This window comes from Myotis nattereri (assembly GCF_964212035.1).
Source record: "Myotis nattereri genome assembly, chromosome: 6".
Classification (NCBI taxonomy): Eukaryota; Metazoa; Chordata; class Mammalia; order Chiroptera; family Vespertilionidae; genus Myotis; species Myotis nattereri.
In genome coordinates, this window is record NC_138081.1 from 28,392,386 (window position 1) to 28,409,233 (window position 16,848).

The 16,848-nt window shown below is 35.7% G+C and overlaps 1 protein-coding gene across 10 annotated transcripts in view; it reads right to left on the bottom strand.

Moving 5' to 3' along the window:
• KHDRBS2 (KH RNA binding domain containing, signal transduction associated 2) overlaps positions 1–16,848 on the bottom strand; it is a 551,961-nt gene that overhangs the window by 365,401 nt on the left and 169,712 nt on the right. For all 10 annotated transcript variants that reach the window (XR_013996149.1, XR_013996150.1, XR_013996151.1 and 7 more), the window contains exon 3: positions 15,504–15,620. Coding sequence is in view for 4 of the 10 variants with exons in the window: in XM_081094152.1 (XP_080950278.1) it covers positions 15,504–15,620 (117 nt within the window). In the remaining 6 variants the exon portion in view is untranslated. The remainder of the gene's footprint in view (positions 1–15,503; positions 15,621–16,848) is intronic.

The following is a 16,848-nucleotide window of genomic DNA, read 5'->3' on the forward strand; positions in this document are numbered from 1 at the left end:
GTACAATAAAATATAAGGATAGCAATAATACTTACTTGTCAACATTAATACAGCCAGCTGTCTTGTATTACTTGACATTTGGGGGAGAGTTCCTCCCCCCCCCATATAGATGATGTATTAGAAAATCTTCAAATATGCCCTATTTATGTAATATTCTTGTTATAAAACTGTTTTATGAAAGGTATCAAATATTTTTTAACTGAATAAACAATACCTATCCTCTAGTATAATGTGCAAAATATAGTATTTGTGAATAAGTACAATTATGAGCAGTCATAATTGTGTTTAGAAATTGACTTGTAACTCCCATGGAAGAAAAACACTGCAGATTATCTCCCATTTCATAAAATAACTGAGTGATGTATCTGCATTCAGTACCACTAATGTAGCACAAAGGAGACAAAGATCAGAAATCTAAGCAGCAAAGATAAAACAGAAGTGAACAAGGCATATTAACAAACTTGTGATAAATCAATAAATAAATTTCATAATAAATCAATTTCCTAGATTTTTCCCGAGTATGGCAATTATATGAAACTCCTGGATTATCATACCATAAATAAAACTCTATTAATATCATACATAGATTTTTTATTTTATTTTTTTAAGTGAATGTGCATCTGTGGATATAAAATCCTTTACTAAGAAATAAAATTCCTTGAGTAAGAGAAAAACAGGTACTATCGTCTGAAACAAAGCCTCCATCGCAGTGGTTCTCAACCTTCTGGCCCTTTAAACACAGTTCCTCATGTTGTGACCCAACCATAAAATTATTTTCGTTGCTACTTCATAACTGTAATGTTGCTACTGTTATGAATCGTAATGTAAATATCTGATATGCAGGATGGTCTTCGGCGACCCCTGTGAAAGGGTCGTTTGACCGCCAAAGGGGTCGCGACCCATAGGTTGAGAATGGCTGCATTAGAGGCAAATACTCCTTAGAGTCCCAACAAAAACCTATCCATGGAACGTAATGACTAGAGGCTAATCTTACAGTGCAGGAGAAAAGAAAAGAGAAAGCAGTATCTTTCTGGAACAGCCACAAGAGATTCACCACTAAACTGTCAGAGCTGAGAAATGGAAAATCTGCTTTAACATCAGATGCGAGGGAGGAGATGAAGACTTTTAATATCACCACACCGGTGCACCGGCAATAAAACAAGGATCTTGCAGCATCTGTTCAAAGTCTGATGTAATTCTTTGGTGAGCATTCCCTTAGAACAATATAATTTTCTAAAGTATCAACCCTAGAGTGTGCAATTCTTCAGAGAAGGTTAAATTTCCCTCTCAGTTATAGCGTTTTGAAAATGCCACTGCTAATTACATGGAAATATTAGACACTTCATGAATCAATTTGGTAGAACTATTTAAATTGATGCAGAAGGCTTCATTTATCTAACAAATCTAATCTCTTTGACTAGGGAATCAGAATCTCCAGTTTGCTTATAAAGTCTGGGATCTTAATTTAGAGCATTGCTGGAAAAATGTTCTCCCCAAACTTGATTTAGAAATGATTATTTGCATAATGAAAAATTAATAACTAATAAAAGAGTATTTCAGAGAACTAATAAATATTACTAATGTCAAGTAAATCATGCAAAAAATCAGAGAGTAAATATTCATCCAGTGCATTAGGAGTACATCTTTCTTAACTTTCTGAAAATGTACAGTTCTGTGATAAATGCATTTCTTATATTCATGAAAAAGATGGTATACATGTCCTTGTGCTTTAACTTTTGATGATTTCAAAAGTCTCTATCATGAAATCGTACATCAATACAAAGACAGATATGAATCTTCATAAGAGCTTGACTCACAGAGGGCAAAACTGGAAACAATCTAAACCACCATCTAAAGAAGTAATTCTAAACTGTGGTGCAGCCACACAATGGAAATCTTCTCCGTGATGCAACAGAACAAACTACTCATACACACAACAACATGGACACTCCTCAAAAACACTGTGGTAAGTGAAAGAATGTAGGAGAAAGTCTCTACTGCGTAGACCATTTTATGAAATTCGGGCTAAAGGCTCAATGATAGCAACAGAAAGCAGACCAGTTGTCACTCGGGACCAGGGGTAGAATAAGGCCCAAAGGAAATTTGGGGGTGACAAAAGTTTTCTTTATCTGGATTGTAGTCATACAAATATAATTATGTATGCCTGTATACTTTAAAGTGGGGGGTCTTCATATATGTAAGTTATCCCCTAATACAAGTGAGACAAAAAAAAAAAAAAAAAAGATCTGGCCCTGGTGATTTTAATAAAATCAATGGTTAGAGGAAAAATATCTGCACTAAATTTACATTTTTGGCTTATAATTTTAGTAATATTTTATAGCAATGTAGAAGAAATGTTGAATACTGTGGTCAATTTTCTAACCGACAAAACTATATAGGGATGAAGAAGTGAGAAAAACTATCCTCCTGAAAAGGAAACTGGGCTCTCCAAACAGAAAGATTTCCTAGAGGAGCCCAGGCTGATCCTAGTCTTCCCCTGAGGATGGAGCTAGAGTTGCCAAGTGGTTACCTCACTGCTCTGCAAGTGTTAGCGCTAAATGCAGACAGCAGCCAAGCCCCAGTGCACTGGCTGCTGACAAAGGCAGCCCAGCACGGGTGCGCTTTTCCCCTTTTCCATCCAGGGTACGCACTATCTTTGAAACAGAAGAGAGGATGGATCAAGACATTTTCATAAATAAATTATAATAAACTACTCAACTGTATAGAGGCCAGATCATGTTGAAGACTCAGGGTCAACTCAACCTTCTATAGTGTATGGGTAATTTTATGTTTAAAATAATGTGCATCCATTTTCTATTTATGTACCTTGGGTGTAATAGTTTAAGTAACATCAAGAGACAACCTAGTAAAGTCTATCTGTTGTAATATTATGGTTCCTTGATATGAATCTGCTAGTTAAAGCAAGATTTTCATGAAACTGGCTGGTCTTCATATTTATTTTCTTTCTTACATCTAATAATTAAATTTTTTTTAGCAATTTCTCAGTGATCACAAGCAAATTACAGTCTCTTTGGCAAAGGACACATATGTAATAACTTAATCAATAAAAAATATTTTTTTAAAAAATGAATGAATTAAACTAATGTCTTCACTTCCCTGTCAACTTTAACAGTGTATAATCCAACATACTATGTGCCTGTGGGTGTGTATGATTTGGAAACACATGTTATATCTCTGATCAACTGACTAGAAACTAACAACCACACAGGCTCCTCATAATATTAAGGGTTGCTCAAGTTGAATTACTATGTCCCAGAATATTATGTTAAAGCCAAAGAGTTTCAAAACACAAACAACCAAAAATCCATAAAAATGTAGTTTTACTTTTCTCATACTGTGAAATATTCTTTTAGAAATATGATAATCAGCCTGGCAGGAGTGGCTTAGTGGTTGAGTGTCGACCTATGAACTGGGTGGTCCTGGTTGGATTTTCAGTCAGGGCACATCACATGCCCGAGTTGTAGACTCCATCCCCAGTGGGGGCGTGCAGGAGGAACCCGATCAATTATTCTCTCTCATAATTGATGTTTCTATCTATCTATCTTTCCCTTCATCTCTGAAATCAATAAAAAAAAATTTAAGAAAAAGATAATCACAAGAAAAGGTTGCACATTCTTTCATTTTTATAATACAAAATTTTTATTAAATGTATTTTTATTGATTTCAGAGAGGAAGGGAGAGAAATAGAAACATCAATGTTGAGAAACAATCATTGACTGGCTGCCTCCTGCACACTCCCTACAGGGGATTGCACCCACAATCCAGGCATTTGCTCTGATTGGGAATCAAACTGTGACCTCTTGGTTCATAGGTTGACACTCAACCACTGAGCCACACCAACCAGGCAATAGTTTATTGATTTTTAAAGAGAGAAGAAGAGAAAGGGAGCGAGACAGAAACCACGATGTGGCTGCCTCCTGCACATCCCCTCCTGGGAATAGAGCCTATTAGGCAGGCATGTGCCCTTGACCAGGAATTGAACCAGTGATCGTCTGGTGCATGGAACAATGCCCAACCAACTGAGCCACACTGGCCAGAGCACCACATACTTTCTTTATGATGATGATTATTATTAAATAAAGTATGAATAAAACTTTTAAATCTGAAATGTGTAGAGCTGCAATCCTGAAAATATTAACTCAAGATGAAGTAGGATATGTCTATTCAGTTGACTGCTTACTATCTTATTCTTCATTGTTTATGCTCCTGGATTTATCCGGGTAACTGTTGACTTAGATGAGTTTTATTTAAGTAAATATGATATTGGTGGTGCTGCTGAATAAATAAACATCACTCACATATTCTAGTAATATTCAATAAGACAGAAATGAGAGTTATTCAAACACTGGAAAATTATTCAGGTTTTAAATTACTTTAGCTTTAAGTTATTTTAAAGGTAGATAGGTGAAAAGAAAAAATTAAGAAAGACTGGGAAAGACATTCCATAAAAGTGCCAAATGATATAAATAAAATATTTTTCAAAACATGCAAAAGTTATAAGAGGAAAACAGTAAGCCTGTTATAGAGAAAAAGGAAGCAGCAAATAGAGCCTAGAAATGTGAACATTAAAGTGTTTGAAGACATTCCAAATTCTCTGAATCAAGGCCTACATTTTGCTTGCCTCTTTTTTGTTATTGTTATTAATCCTCACCTGAGGATATTTTTCCATTGATTTTAGAGAGAATGGAAGGGTGTGGGAGAGACAGAGAAAGAGAAACATCAACATGAGAGAGACACATTGATTGGTTGCTGTCTGCATGCACACTGGCCAGGGCCAGGGATTAAGCCTGCAACCAAGGTAAATGCTCTTGACCAGAATCAAACCCATGACCCTCCAGTCCATGGGTTGACACTGTAGCCACTGAGCAAACCAGATAGGGCTGTTTGCTTCTTCTTTAAATCCCATAGTGATGCTAGAATTGAAGATGTTCATTATATTCCTATGAAGTCTAGGTGGTTTCTGATATTTAGATATCAATTGAAAATACATAAAAGTGTTCCCTATATTGACATTTGGTATGCTCCTAGATAAATTAAGTGCTGTTAACAAGAAGTATTGGACAATTGTGGGCACAGTTCGCAGAGAATGCCTTGTGAATGCATTCCCGGAAGAGTAAAAACATTGTCCTGGCTGCAAAAAGTCAAGTGGGCTAATCAATTGTGTTCATAGCAAAATATGTAAAATTTCATTTGTATCCTGAGCATTTCATTTTCCTCATTTTGACTTCAGTCTTAGTGAACCAATACTCACAGAAAGCAGAAGTGAACTTGTTATTATTCATGTTATTATTCACGAGGCTGAGGAGCTCGTGCATCCTTTGTTCAGCATCACTACCTGTAGCCTGAGTACAGACTTCTTTCGTTTTTATCAAGATTTATCAAGATTGTCAAGAGCTCAAACAATTCTCAAGTATTCATGACAACTCTACTTAGCTGAGGAGTGATTATATGTGTGTGTGTGTGTATATATATATATATATATATATATATATATATATCTGAGAAAACTACCATTAAACTTTTAAATGACTAGTGAAATTAAGTTATAAGGAGAAAACAGAATAAGAAATCAAATAAACATTACTACAACTAATAAAATCCAGAATCCAAATTAGTGCTGATAGTGCACTTGAGTTAAGTGCAGGATTTTCTCCTTAGCAATTTCACTCTGGGCCCATTATCCTCTTAACTACCCAAATGCTAGTATCTCTAAATTCCCCAAGCTGTGCTAGAACAAGTTGTCCAAGTTTCTCTTCAAAGAACATAGCTTATATCGGGGTCAAGTTTCAACAATTTAAAGCAAACCTTTAATGGCATCTTTCTAAATACATACACAGCAACAACAACTTTTCCAACAAAGGCTTATCTAAGATATTACATAACACTATTATTTAACTTTATAGATAACCATCCTCACCTGGTTTGACATTGAAATGACTCATAAAATTAAAAAAAAATGTGTTATGTCTTACTATACGCAATGTAAAGCTATTCAGGAAATATTTCTTTTAATACCCAATTCTATTAGAGTAATGACATATTTAGATGGGCCAATTGCTTTGGTTACTGTATATGTGAGCAATGCAAAGATAGGATCCAAGGTAAAAAAAATAAAGCAAATATTATTAATATTCTTAAACATGTAGTGAGAGAGAAAAGCCACTAAATATGTAATATATGTAGTACTAACTGCCATAAAATATAGTAATACCATATAAATGTATATCACTAAATTGAATCACTGTAATATTCTGCTTAGAAATTCTTCTCTAATATAGGAAACTGGTAAAAAATAAGTAATTACAATGGGTCTATATATTGCAGGTAATATTGATGGCCCATGTACTGTATAACTTAATACATATCTAAGTTTTGCTATCTATAAGAAATATAATAAATGACTTATAAAGCAACAAATTTAGTTCATATTCTCAGCACAAAACTGCCATATGGTTCTTTTTTTGGCTAAGACAATCTTTAAAAAACCAACTTGGTAAAAAAGAGGGACTAAGAAAAAAAACATATTGTCTCGATCGTGGTTTGGTGCTTTCTATACGGTGCAGTTTATTTCCCTTCTGGGATCCATCTAGCATCCCTGATAAATACAGGAGCTCTTGCTTTTTTAGGTTGTAGTGAAATTAAGAAGCTTTACAAAGAAATTGGAATTAGCTACCCAATTAACCTTAAGTCATGTGACATTAAACCAGATATTCAAAGGTGCAATACTTTTTAACTAGAATGGTCTATTGTGGGGGGTGAGGGGTCTATGTCTCATAAAATGCCTGTACTAAGAAGAAATTGTTGAATTAACTTTCTTGGAAGCTTTCACTCTTACTGGCAACTCTGAAATAAAACTTTGTCAGGTGCTTCAATCAATTGATTTGTGAACAGGCATAAATAAATTGAAAATAAGTGGTAAGTTATAGGACAATACCACAAAACATAAAACCCACAAATCCAAACAAAACCCCAGACATTATCTAAGTCTATAGTAATTGCCATGTGAGGGCAGTAGAAATGCCAGAGAACGGATCTAGTATTTGGAAAGTCGCTAACAATGTTGAGAAGAATATATATGTATATAGCAGTAGGAATGTCCTCCAGTTATCTAGTGTTGCATAACTAACCATGCCAAACTTAGTTGCCTAAAATAACCATTTTATTATTGTGTGTGAATTCTGTGTGTAAGGGACTCAGACAGAGTACAATGGAGATAACTCGAATCTGCTCTCTGAACCTGGAGTTACAGACAGGAAGATTCAAGCAATTGGTGATCACCCAAATGACTAAAGGCTGATAACATCTGGAGAGCTCTTTCCTTGCATGTGTAGTGCCTGGACTGAGGTGACTCAAAGACTGGGCTCAACTGGGACTTCCCACTGGTACGTACACAAGGCCTCTCCATAAACTCTGACCTCCTCCCAGGGGACAGCTCAGGATTGTCAGAATCTTACAAGGCAGCTTAGAGCGCCAAAACTGTGTTCTTGCAAATGAGGCAGAAGATGCACTGTGGTCCAGCCTAAGCTTAGAAATCATGAAGCAACACCTCCTCTGCAGTCCCTTAAAAGCAAGTTGCTGGAACATCCAGATTTAAGGGGAAGAGAATTAGATACTACTTATCTACCTTTAAGTGGAAGTCAAAGAATTTGCAGCCATCTTTCAAACTGTCACAGAATGTGAAATTTAAATATTCCCAAGACATATATGGCCTCTTTTGAGATTGGTTATATCTCATTTGAATTTTGGTTGTAATATTTTGGGTGAACAACAGGACAAAAACAGATAGGCTTCCTCTAAAAAAAGAAATCCATTATAATTCTGATTTATAAAATGTGAAATGTTCAGAAATTTCTCGGTTTTCTTATATTGGATTTTTAATAGCTTAATAAATAAAAATTCCCAACATGATGTGAGATAGCTTGATTCTGTGATTCCCTTATTTCACTCCTTGTGGGAAACAAGGGGGCAGCCCAAATAACAAATGACAATGGTGAAAAAACTACTGTACTAGTAACATTAAAAAGTGTATTTTTGTATATAATCCAGGGTATATGGATGAGACATTAGTTCTTAAAAGTTTCCAAAAGCAGGTCTTAATTATAAAAATTAAAATAAATTTTTTAGCTCTGAATAAAATATGACTAGAGAAAATGCAGGAGGCAATGGGGAAGGTGAAAAGGGGTATAGAAGTGATAAATGGTGATGGGGAAATAAAATTAAAAAGAAATAAAATATTAAAGTTCTTCAGCTAAAAGTTAAATAAAATAAACTATTCCCAATACATAAAACATTGCTACCTCATGCTCTGTCATTAAAGCTTATGAAGAACTGAGCATGAGTAGATTTATGACTTTTAGTTTTTTTTCAAAGATCAAAGCACATTATAGTGAATGACTGTATATAAAATGGTTGAAGATGCTAATGTGAAAAATTATTTCTCACTAATATCATGATATATTTCACTCTTCAACACAAACTTAACTATTATGATGGTTTGGTCACTTGCAATCCAAATATATCATAGGTTGAAATAATATTGTATTGGTTCACCATGGAAACACAGGTTTCAGTGTGTCCTCACAAAATATATATATATATAACAAAATGTTGCTCATGACATCTGCTCCTGTTCAAGTGGGCTATGTTACTGTAAGTTCTCAGAATTCAGATAAGAGAAACAGAAGAATACAGTAAAAAGCCAAAAGTCAAAACCCTACCTACCTGTAATTTATGATACACTCTTTGTTCTTCACAAATTCAAGTGATAGTCAAGCACAGTACAGTATTATGCTTATTTCTCTGTCTCTGTTTGGAAGCCAAGATGAGCGAGGCAGAAATCTTGAGAAAGAAATGTTGTTGATCTACTGGACAGATTATCAGGGACACAGCTAAAATGAAAATCAGAGTATCTAGGCTCTTGATTTTGTGGGATTACAAATTGCTTTGTTGTTGGGGATATTAAAGAGTTGAAACAGGAGTCTATGTAACCAACCCCAGGCTGAATGACAAGCAGTGAGCACGGCCTCACCCCTCAGGATCTGAGAGACTACCAGGCTGTTTGATGTGAGGCATTAGCCCAGAAGCCAAATGAGATAGGATGTCTGGTGAGGGGTGCACTCTCCCATTGCCCACCAGGCAGCCGCATTACTTTGAAGATTTTTAGCTGATTTTATTGTTGATGAAAATCAATTGTGCCATGAAATCAGAAAGGATTTACTATAGTTGCCATCACCAAATACATGACATGCTATGAAATAGAAACTGCACTTGTTATTAGCATATCAAAGAGAGAAAGACTTGCCTGGAGAATTATCACACATTGTCAAATAAAACACTACCAAACAGCGCTTTGCTTTGAACATATATTTAACTCACATGTTTTAAAACCACATGCCATAATTTTGACCAAGCTTATTAATAGTGTGCCAAAACACCTTTCATTTCAAAAGCACTTTATTTGCAACGTGGCCATTTGTGATTTCCACTTAAGAACAATAGAAAAGCATGCAAATCGTATGATTTCATGATTTCCTGCTATTTCCTCATTCTTACCTGGGAGTGTTCAGCCCTTGTCTGATTTTCTCAAATCTCTCTAATCTTTTTCCCTTGGACATAATATGTTTGTTTCTCACTCTTTTTAAAGGTAAGACTGTAGCCAGACCAGCGTGGCTCAGTGGTTGAGAGTTGACCTATGAACCAGGAGGTCATGGTTTGATTCTGGTCAAGGGCACATGCCAGGGTTGTGGCTCGGTCCCCAGTAGGGGGCGTGCAAGAGGTAGCTGATAGATGATTGTTTCTCATCACTGAAGTTTCTATCTCTCTCTCCCTCTCCCTTCTTCTCTGAAATCAATAAAATATATTTTTTTAAAAAGATAAGACTGTGGAACCACTGTTTCCTCTCTTCTTCCCCATCTTTGCCATCCACATCACTAAAAAATAGCAACTCTATCTGAAGCTAAAGTCAGTTACCCCTGAAGAATCCTCAGAAGCTGCTGTTAGAGAAGCCGGCAGATGTGTGGTTATTTAGAACCAGCTGGGCATATGGTGCACTAGGAACTTAGACTTTAAAGACATTTCTGCACTGCCAGTTAAATTCCTCAGGTATTTTCAAATACTGCAAACATACTGTATATTTTACTTTCTAGATGTTCTAAGGTACCTTTGATCAACACAAATGAAAATTTAGCTTCTCTTCAAGATTGCTAGATGGTTTTAGATTGAATAGAAGGAGTTCACATATTTTGGGATTTGACCTATTTGGGAACAAACTCATGAATATAAGGTATGATTTTGTTACTGGTGTTATCTTGGATACTACTACATTTTATTTCATTTTTGTTTTCTTTCTTTGCATGTAGAGTTATTCGCTAGGTATAACAAACTAAAAATAAATGTTTGCCCATCACTGCCAAAAACAAAAATAATGAATAAAAACATTCAACTTGTTATAATCTTCTTACTACACCAGAACTCTAGAACTATTTTTTATATTATGTAGTTAATTTTATGATGATCCTGTAACAAATCTTAAAACTTTGAATTTTTCTAAATATTAAAAAGTCTTGTTAGACCTATAAAAACAAAACCAAATGAGTTTATCATTCTTTCACCTACTGATTCAAATAATTGACAATTTCTTACTTTTTTTAAACAAAGTTTTAACCAGATCAGGCCATTTAATTAAGTTCTGTGAGGGCTTGAGTCATGTCTAATTCTTATTTTCTATATTTATCTACAGTTGGACTATAGCAAATATGTAAGAAATATTTTTGCACAGTTATTTGGTGCTGACTTAGACAACTATTCAAATATCTCCTTCAAGGTAAAGATCAAATTTATGACATACATTGGGTAGCATCCCAGCAGTATACCCAGCACAGAGAAGCATCTGCATATTTCCTAGAAAGTTGAGCTAAGACAGTAATTATAAGCAAGGTTATTAAACCAGTTAGTCTGCAAAGGTATCTGACTATGGGGCTTCAGAAGAGATGCTGACCCAGGCTTTGCCTGCAGGTGCACAAGGAGCACCTGGTATGCTTCAGTGAGTCAACTGTTTATGTATATATGTATGTATGTATGTATGCATGGATGGATGAATATGTATTTGTTGAATACAATTCTGAAAAACAGACTAGCTGTGTATATTAAGCTCCTTAATGCCTGCTGATATAATCTTCAAACAAACACCACTAACTTATGTAGGCTTGAGCTACCAAGCGCCATTCAATTTATACAAGTGGTTTTTCATTTCCTTTTTCAATGAGTTTTGCCTTTGAACAAAACAAAAAAACAAAAAGAGGGGGTATTCTTTAATCTCAAGACTTACATGATTCATATTGTGTTCACTGAGGCCCTAAAAGTTGGCAAAGTTATTTCTCTAAATATTTCTAGCTCTCTCTTTTAATATCTTGGTTTATTCTCCCTCTCTCTATGTGGCATTTATATTTATTTTATATATGGGTAAATATATGATGTAATATGTGTAGTTAAATATATAATACATATGTATTCCATTAATATACATGCATATGCATACACCTTCTTACATAAATATATGCATACATATAATGGTATGAGATCACAAAAGGGAAGAAAGTAGTCTGAAGACTAATCCCTGGGTTTGCAGGGCTGGACGAGAAAGAGGAGCCAGTCATGAGGACTGAGGAAAAAACAATAAAGAATTCATGAGAGTTAACTGAGTGTAAATAACTCTTTCAATGAGTTTTGCTATAAAGGTGAGCAAAGAAATAAGGTGGTAGCTAAATGGGAATAAACATAGTTATAAACAAAGATATGGCTACAGTTGTCATAATAGTTACAAAGATGTGGATACAGATAAAAATACAGATTCTCCTTTAGAGTCATTGCACCTGGAATTCTATCTCTCACTTCTGATTTTTCTATCGTTGGTTCCTTTTCATTATGCAGAGTCCTCCTTGATCATTGTATCAAAATATTGTTCCCACCATAAGTAACCTCTTTGCCCATCCTCTGTTTTATTTTAATCTATACTAATAAAAAGCTGATATGCAAATTAACTGTCACTCCACGACAAAGATGGCAGTGCCCATAGCCACAAACATGGCAGCACTCATAGCCGCAAAGATGGCAGCACTCATAGCCACAAAGATGGCAGCACCGGCCAGAGCCACGGAGACAGCCGGAGTGTGCGGGACATTTGGCTTCCTTCGGGTGGGACACTTGGCTTCCTTCATCACCCCAGCGATGAAGGAAGTGAAGCCTCCCACAAGCCCTGGCCAGCCACCAAGGGCCAGCTGCGGTGGCCATGGAGCTGGCCAGAGCAGGCAAGAGGTGGCTCCAGCCTGGAGCAAAGGGGGAAGGTGGCTCCATCCCAGAGCAAAGACAGGAGGCGGTGGCCAGAGCAAAGTCCCGGGTCCTGGGTGCTGGAGGAAAGCCAGTGCCAGCAGCCAGGAAAAGAAAGTTCTATTCTTGCACGAATCTTCATGCATCAGGCCTCTAGTCCTATATAATAAAAGGCTAATATGCAAATTGATCTAACGGTGGAACGACTGGTCGCTATGGTTTGCACTGACCACCAGGGGGCATACACTCAATGCAGGAGCTGCCCCCTTGAGTGTCTGCCCCCTGGTGGTCAGTGCACTCACACAGGGTGAGCGCCCCGCTCAGCCAGAAGCTGGGCTCACGGCTGGCAAGCTCAGTGGCAGTGGCGAGAGTATCTCTTGCCTCCTCACCTCTATGGAAGCGCTAAGGACCCCTCAGGGGATGTCCCCCTGCCAGCTTAGGACCGCTCCCTGCCTGCAGTTGGATATCTCCAAGGGGTGCCAGACTGCAAGAGGGCACAGGCCAGGCTGAGCCCCTCGCCTCCCCTCCCCCCCCTCCAGTGCACAAATGTCATGCACTGGGCCTATACCATAATAATGATCAGTGCCTGAAAGTATAAAATGTGTTTATTCACTTGTATACTGTCTGCTTCTCCCACTGGAATGTAAGCTCCAAGAGGAAAACAATTTTTGTCCCATTTTTACCTGTCAACTAGAATGGTGAATGGCACACAGTATGTCTAGTAATTACTTCAATTAATGCATAAATATATGCCTGTGTGGCTGTGTATATACATAAACACATACACACTTACAGTGCAAAATCCATTGAGTTTTATGTATATGTTAGAAAAAGAAAATCATATGAAATATTCCTGCCTGTTCAGGAAATGTCGCAGAGAAGCAAATATCAGCGTAGTAATCTAAAATTTACCAATGATTTTTTTTTTAATTTTAAAGTGTTTACTAAGGTAAACTTTTATGTACCCATGTGTGTACTGTTTTTTTTTTTTTTTAATATATTTTATTGATTTTTTACAGAGAGGAAGGAAGAGAGATAGAGAGTTAGAAACATCGATGAGAGAGAAACATCGATCAGCTGCCTCCTGCACATCTCCTACTGGGGATATGCCCGCAACCCAGGTACATGCCCTTGACCGGAATCGAACCGGGGACCTTTCAGTCCGCAGGCCGACGCTCTATCCACTGAGCCAAACCGGTTTTGGCCCCATGTGTGTACTTTCATTTCAGCTGTGTGTCCAACACCCCTTGCAGTTAAGGACTTATCTATATTCTAAAGAAATGAATTTTATAATGTAATACATTATTATTATTATTATTATTATTATTATTATTGCTACTGTTATCATTAAATGTTTTTATTTTGTAAAGAAACAATATAAATACACAAAGCATAGCCAAACGTGATGAACCGCCAAAAAGTAATCAATGAAAAACAGGACCTTAAATAACAGGTAATATCTATAATTTAAACTTAATAGAAATTTAATAGAAGCATATTTTCTTCATGCTAAATTTTTAAATATTCATGCCGGTACCTAATATGCTCACAGGGGAAAGGTATCCAATTTAAAACTTTATGAAGAGGAAAAAATGTCCAAGTGTATATGTAAAAGATTCGTGAGTAAAAAATATACAGCCATCTGCATGAAAACCCCTGGTTGGCAAAAATGACTGGGACATTTATCTGGTCAGTGGAAGCTTATAGTTTAAGGAGAAAAACAGAAAATGTCAGTAAAATGTATGACATGAAAATAGAGTAATTAGCCTGTTATAGTTGTTCAGGAAAGCCCTACTGGGGAGATATCTGATCTAAATCTTGAAGAATATGTCAAAGATCGAAAACACACAATACCAAGTTTATATTGTAGGAGTGTGAGATATCTGGAGAAAATATAACAAAAAACAATATCAAACAATATACAACAAACAGATATAGATTATGGTGTCATTCTGTCCTCATCTATAGAAAATCTAGTTTTTTGGAGGAGGGTTAAAGCTTATAACTGGGGTTACCACCTCTTAAATACTTTTATTATTTCTTCTACATGTACTCAGAGAATCTACAGGCAGGAGAATTGACAAGAATGTAGTTACTTTTGCAATTATATACTGTATAGAGTAACCAAAAGTTACTTAAAATAAGAGACTAGTAAGAAGCATCCCTTTTGAAATGTATGGAATGGACTATCAATCCTTTCAAACAAAGCATCATTTGGAGAGTCTGCCTCAAACTCCATATATAGACTTACTACAATTAAGGTAAAAGACGTTATGTATGCAACATGCACCAGTTCGGTGATATTTCTCATTATAAATTCCTTCATTTAAGATGTTCCATTAATAGTTAGAAGACACAATTCCTAAGCAATTGTCTAAGTAATACCATAGTCACAAAAATATATGAACACTTTATTTTCCATAACAAACAAATTAAAAAAGTATGGCGTAGTCAAATGATAATACCATAAAACATCCACCATTTCTCAATGAATTTTAAATGATCCTTTAGGAGTACATCCCTAGAAATACTTATTTTCCAAAGTGTTGAATTCTAACACACGGACAATTGCTATCAATTTATAAAATGGAGAAATGATAAAGTTCAGATGTGCAATAAATCATTTCAAACATCAAAGTTGATATATTTCTTAGGCTATTGTTCTTGTGGGGCCAGGTAAGTTGTTTAATATCATTGAAACATTTTTTAAAAGTGGAACTCTCTTAGATTGGGAGATAAGTATATAAAGTTGCCTCTGATAAAAAGATCAAAGTGACATAGAGCAGAGGGATAAGATGAATGTGATTAGGTGACACAGTGGAAGAGAGAAAAGGGATCCGATCAGGGAATTAAAGAAAATAAGCATACACATATAGAAACATCCCACAGAAGATGCTCAAAAAGTAAAAACATTTGATTATAACCTACACCAAGGATTAGAAAGAATAAAAACACAGAATTACATATTCTGAAAAAAAAGGGCTGATAATTTGTTTTTATGTAAATAGAGGGCATATCTGAAAGGCAACAGAGTGGCAGCAGAAGGTGAAACTCATAGGAAATGATGGGAGAACCATTGAGATGTGTTTGTAAATTTGGCCGTCAGTGGTACAGGTAACCTCCTGTGCGTGTTAAATATCAAATTCAAAGTTCAGTACCTTTGCTTTGTCTCTCATTGATCCTTTGCCCAGGATAGACATTTTAGCACCTGTTTCTTCCTGTAGCCTCTTCAAGGAGTTTCCTCTTGGTCCAAGCAATTTCCCCACAAAATTGAACTAGGAAACAAAATCAATAGAATGGTGGTTTTAAGGCATAGAAGAAGAAGAATTTGCACCAAGAATAATTAAGGGGTTATGGGCATTTCAAGCTTCACCACTGAGAAGAGAGTTATGCTATATGCATATACACCACACCACACACACACACAGACACACACACACACACACACACACACACACACACACACATAGAAATCTATTTCAGACCTCTAATCTGGCATCTATTTTAAAAGGGATGTCCCTTCCTAAATGAATGCCAAATTAGTAATATGCTAAACTTATCATTTACTATATCAAATAAATAACTCACTTATTTAAGAAAGTAGGGAGAAGCACGATGGTTTAAAAAGTTTCTAAAGGCAATTTTTACTAGTCACATTTGAAACAAATGATTTTAACATGTCTATGCATTTTCAAAATTTCAAAAGTTAATCTTTAAAATTGATGTTTAAAACAAAACTTGATATTAATGTTTGTTAAGCATTGCCCTCTATATTCTATTGCAAATGTCATGATGGGTAGAAAAAGAGACTCAAATTTTCTTTAGTCTTAGATTCTCTGTGTTAAAGAGTTGATTTTAGGATCAGCAAATAAAGGATTTGGATGCATAAAGAAAAGTTTAAAACACTGCAGATAGAGCATATATACAAAACAGTTTGTCTAAGTGGAACAGTGTGGGGGAGGTCTATCCAATTTTTTTATTCATCCTGAAACATGGTTGAAAACAAGTGAACTAAGAGCACTTATCAGAGTATGTTGTTATCTACTAAAAGGAATATTATCAAACCAAATCACTAGGATAATCAGTAACTGATTTAAGAAATACACAAGGCTTAAAATGTTTCAAAAAATAATCTGGGGGATTAAGGACAAAGTAAATAAAATTAACTAAGTGCCTTCTAAAACAAAAATTTTCCACAGTAAGAAATATACTTAATGGTGAGAAAATAATGCATTGCTACTACTTTCAGGGTAAAAAAAGGATTTCTGCTCTTACCACATGTATTCAATACTGTACTGGAGTATGGATTGTGTGCCCATAGACAAATAGATAAATTGAACAGTATAAAGTTCAGACAGATCACACATAAATGGTCAACTGATTTTCAACAGAGGTGCCAAAGCAATAAATTTGAAAAGTAAAGTGTTTTTAACTAGTGGTGCTACAACAATTGGATATTTATATGCAAAACAAAAACAAAAATATATGCCTTACTTTTAAGGC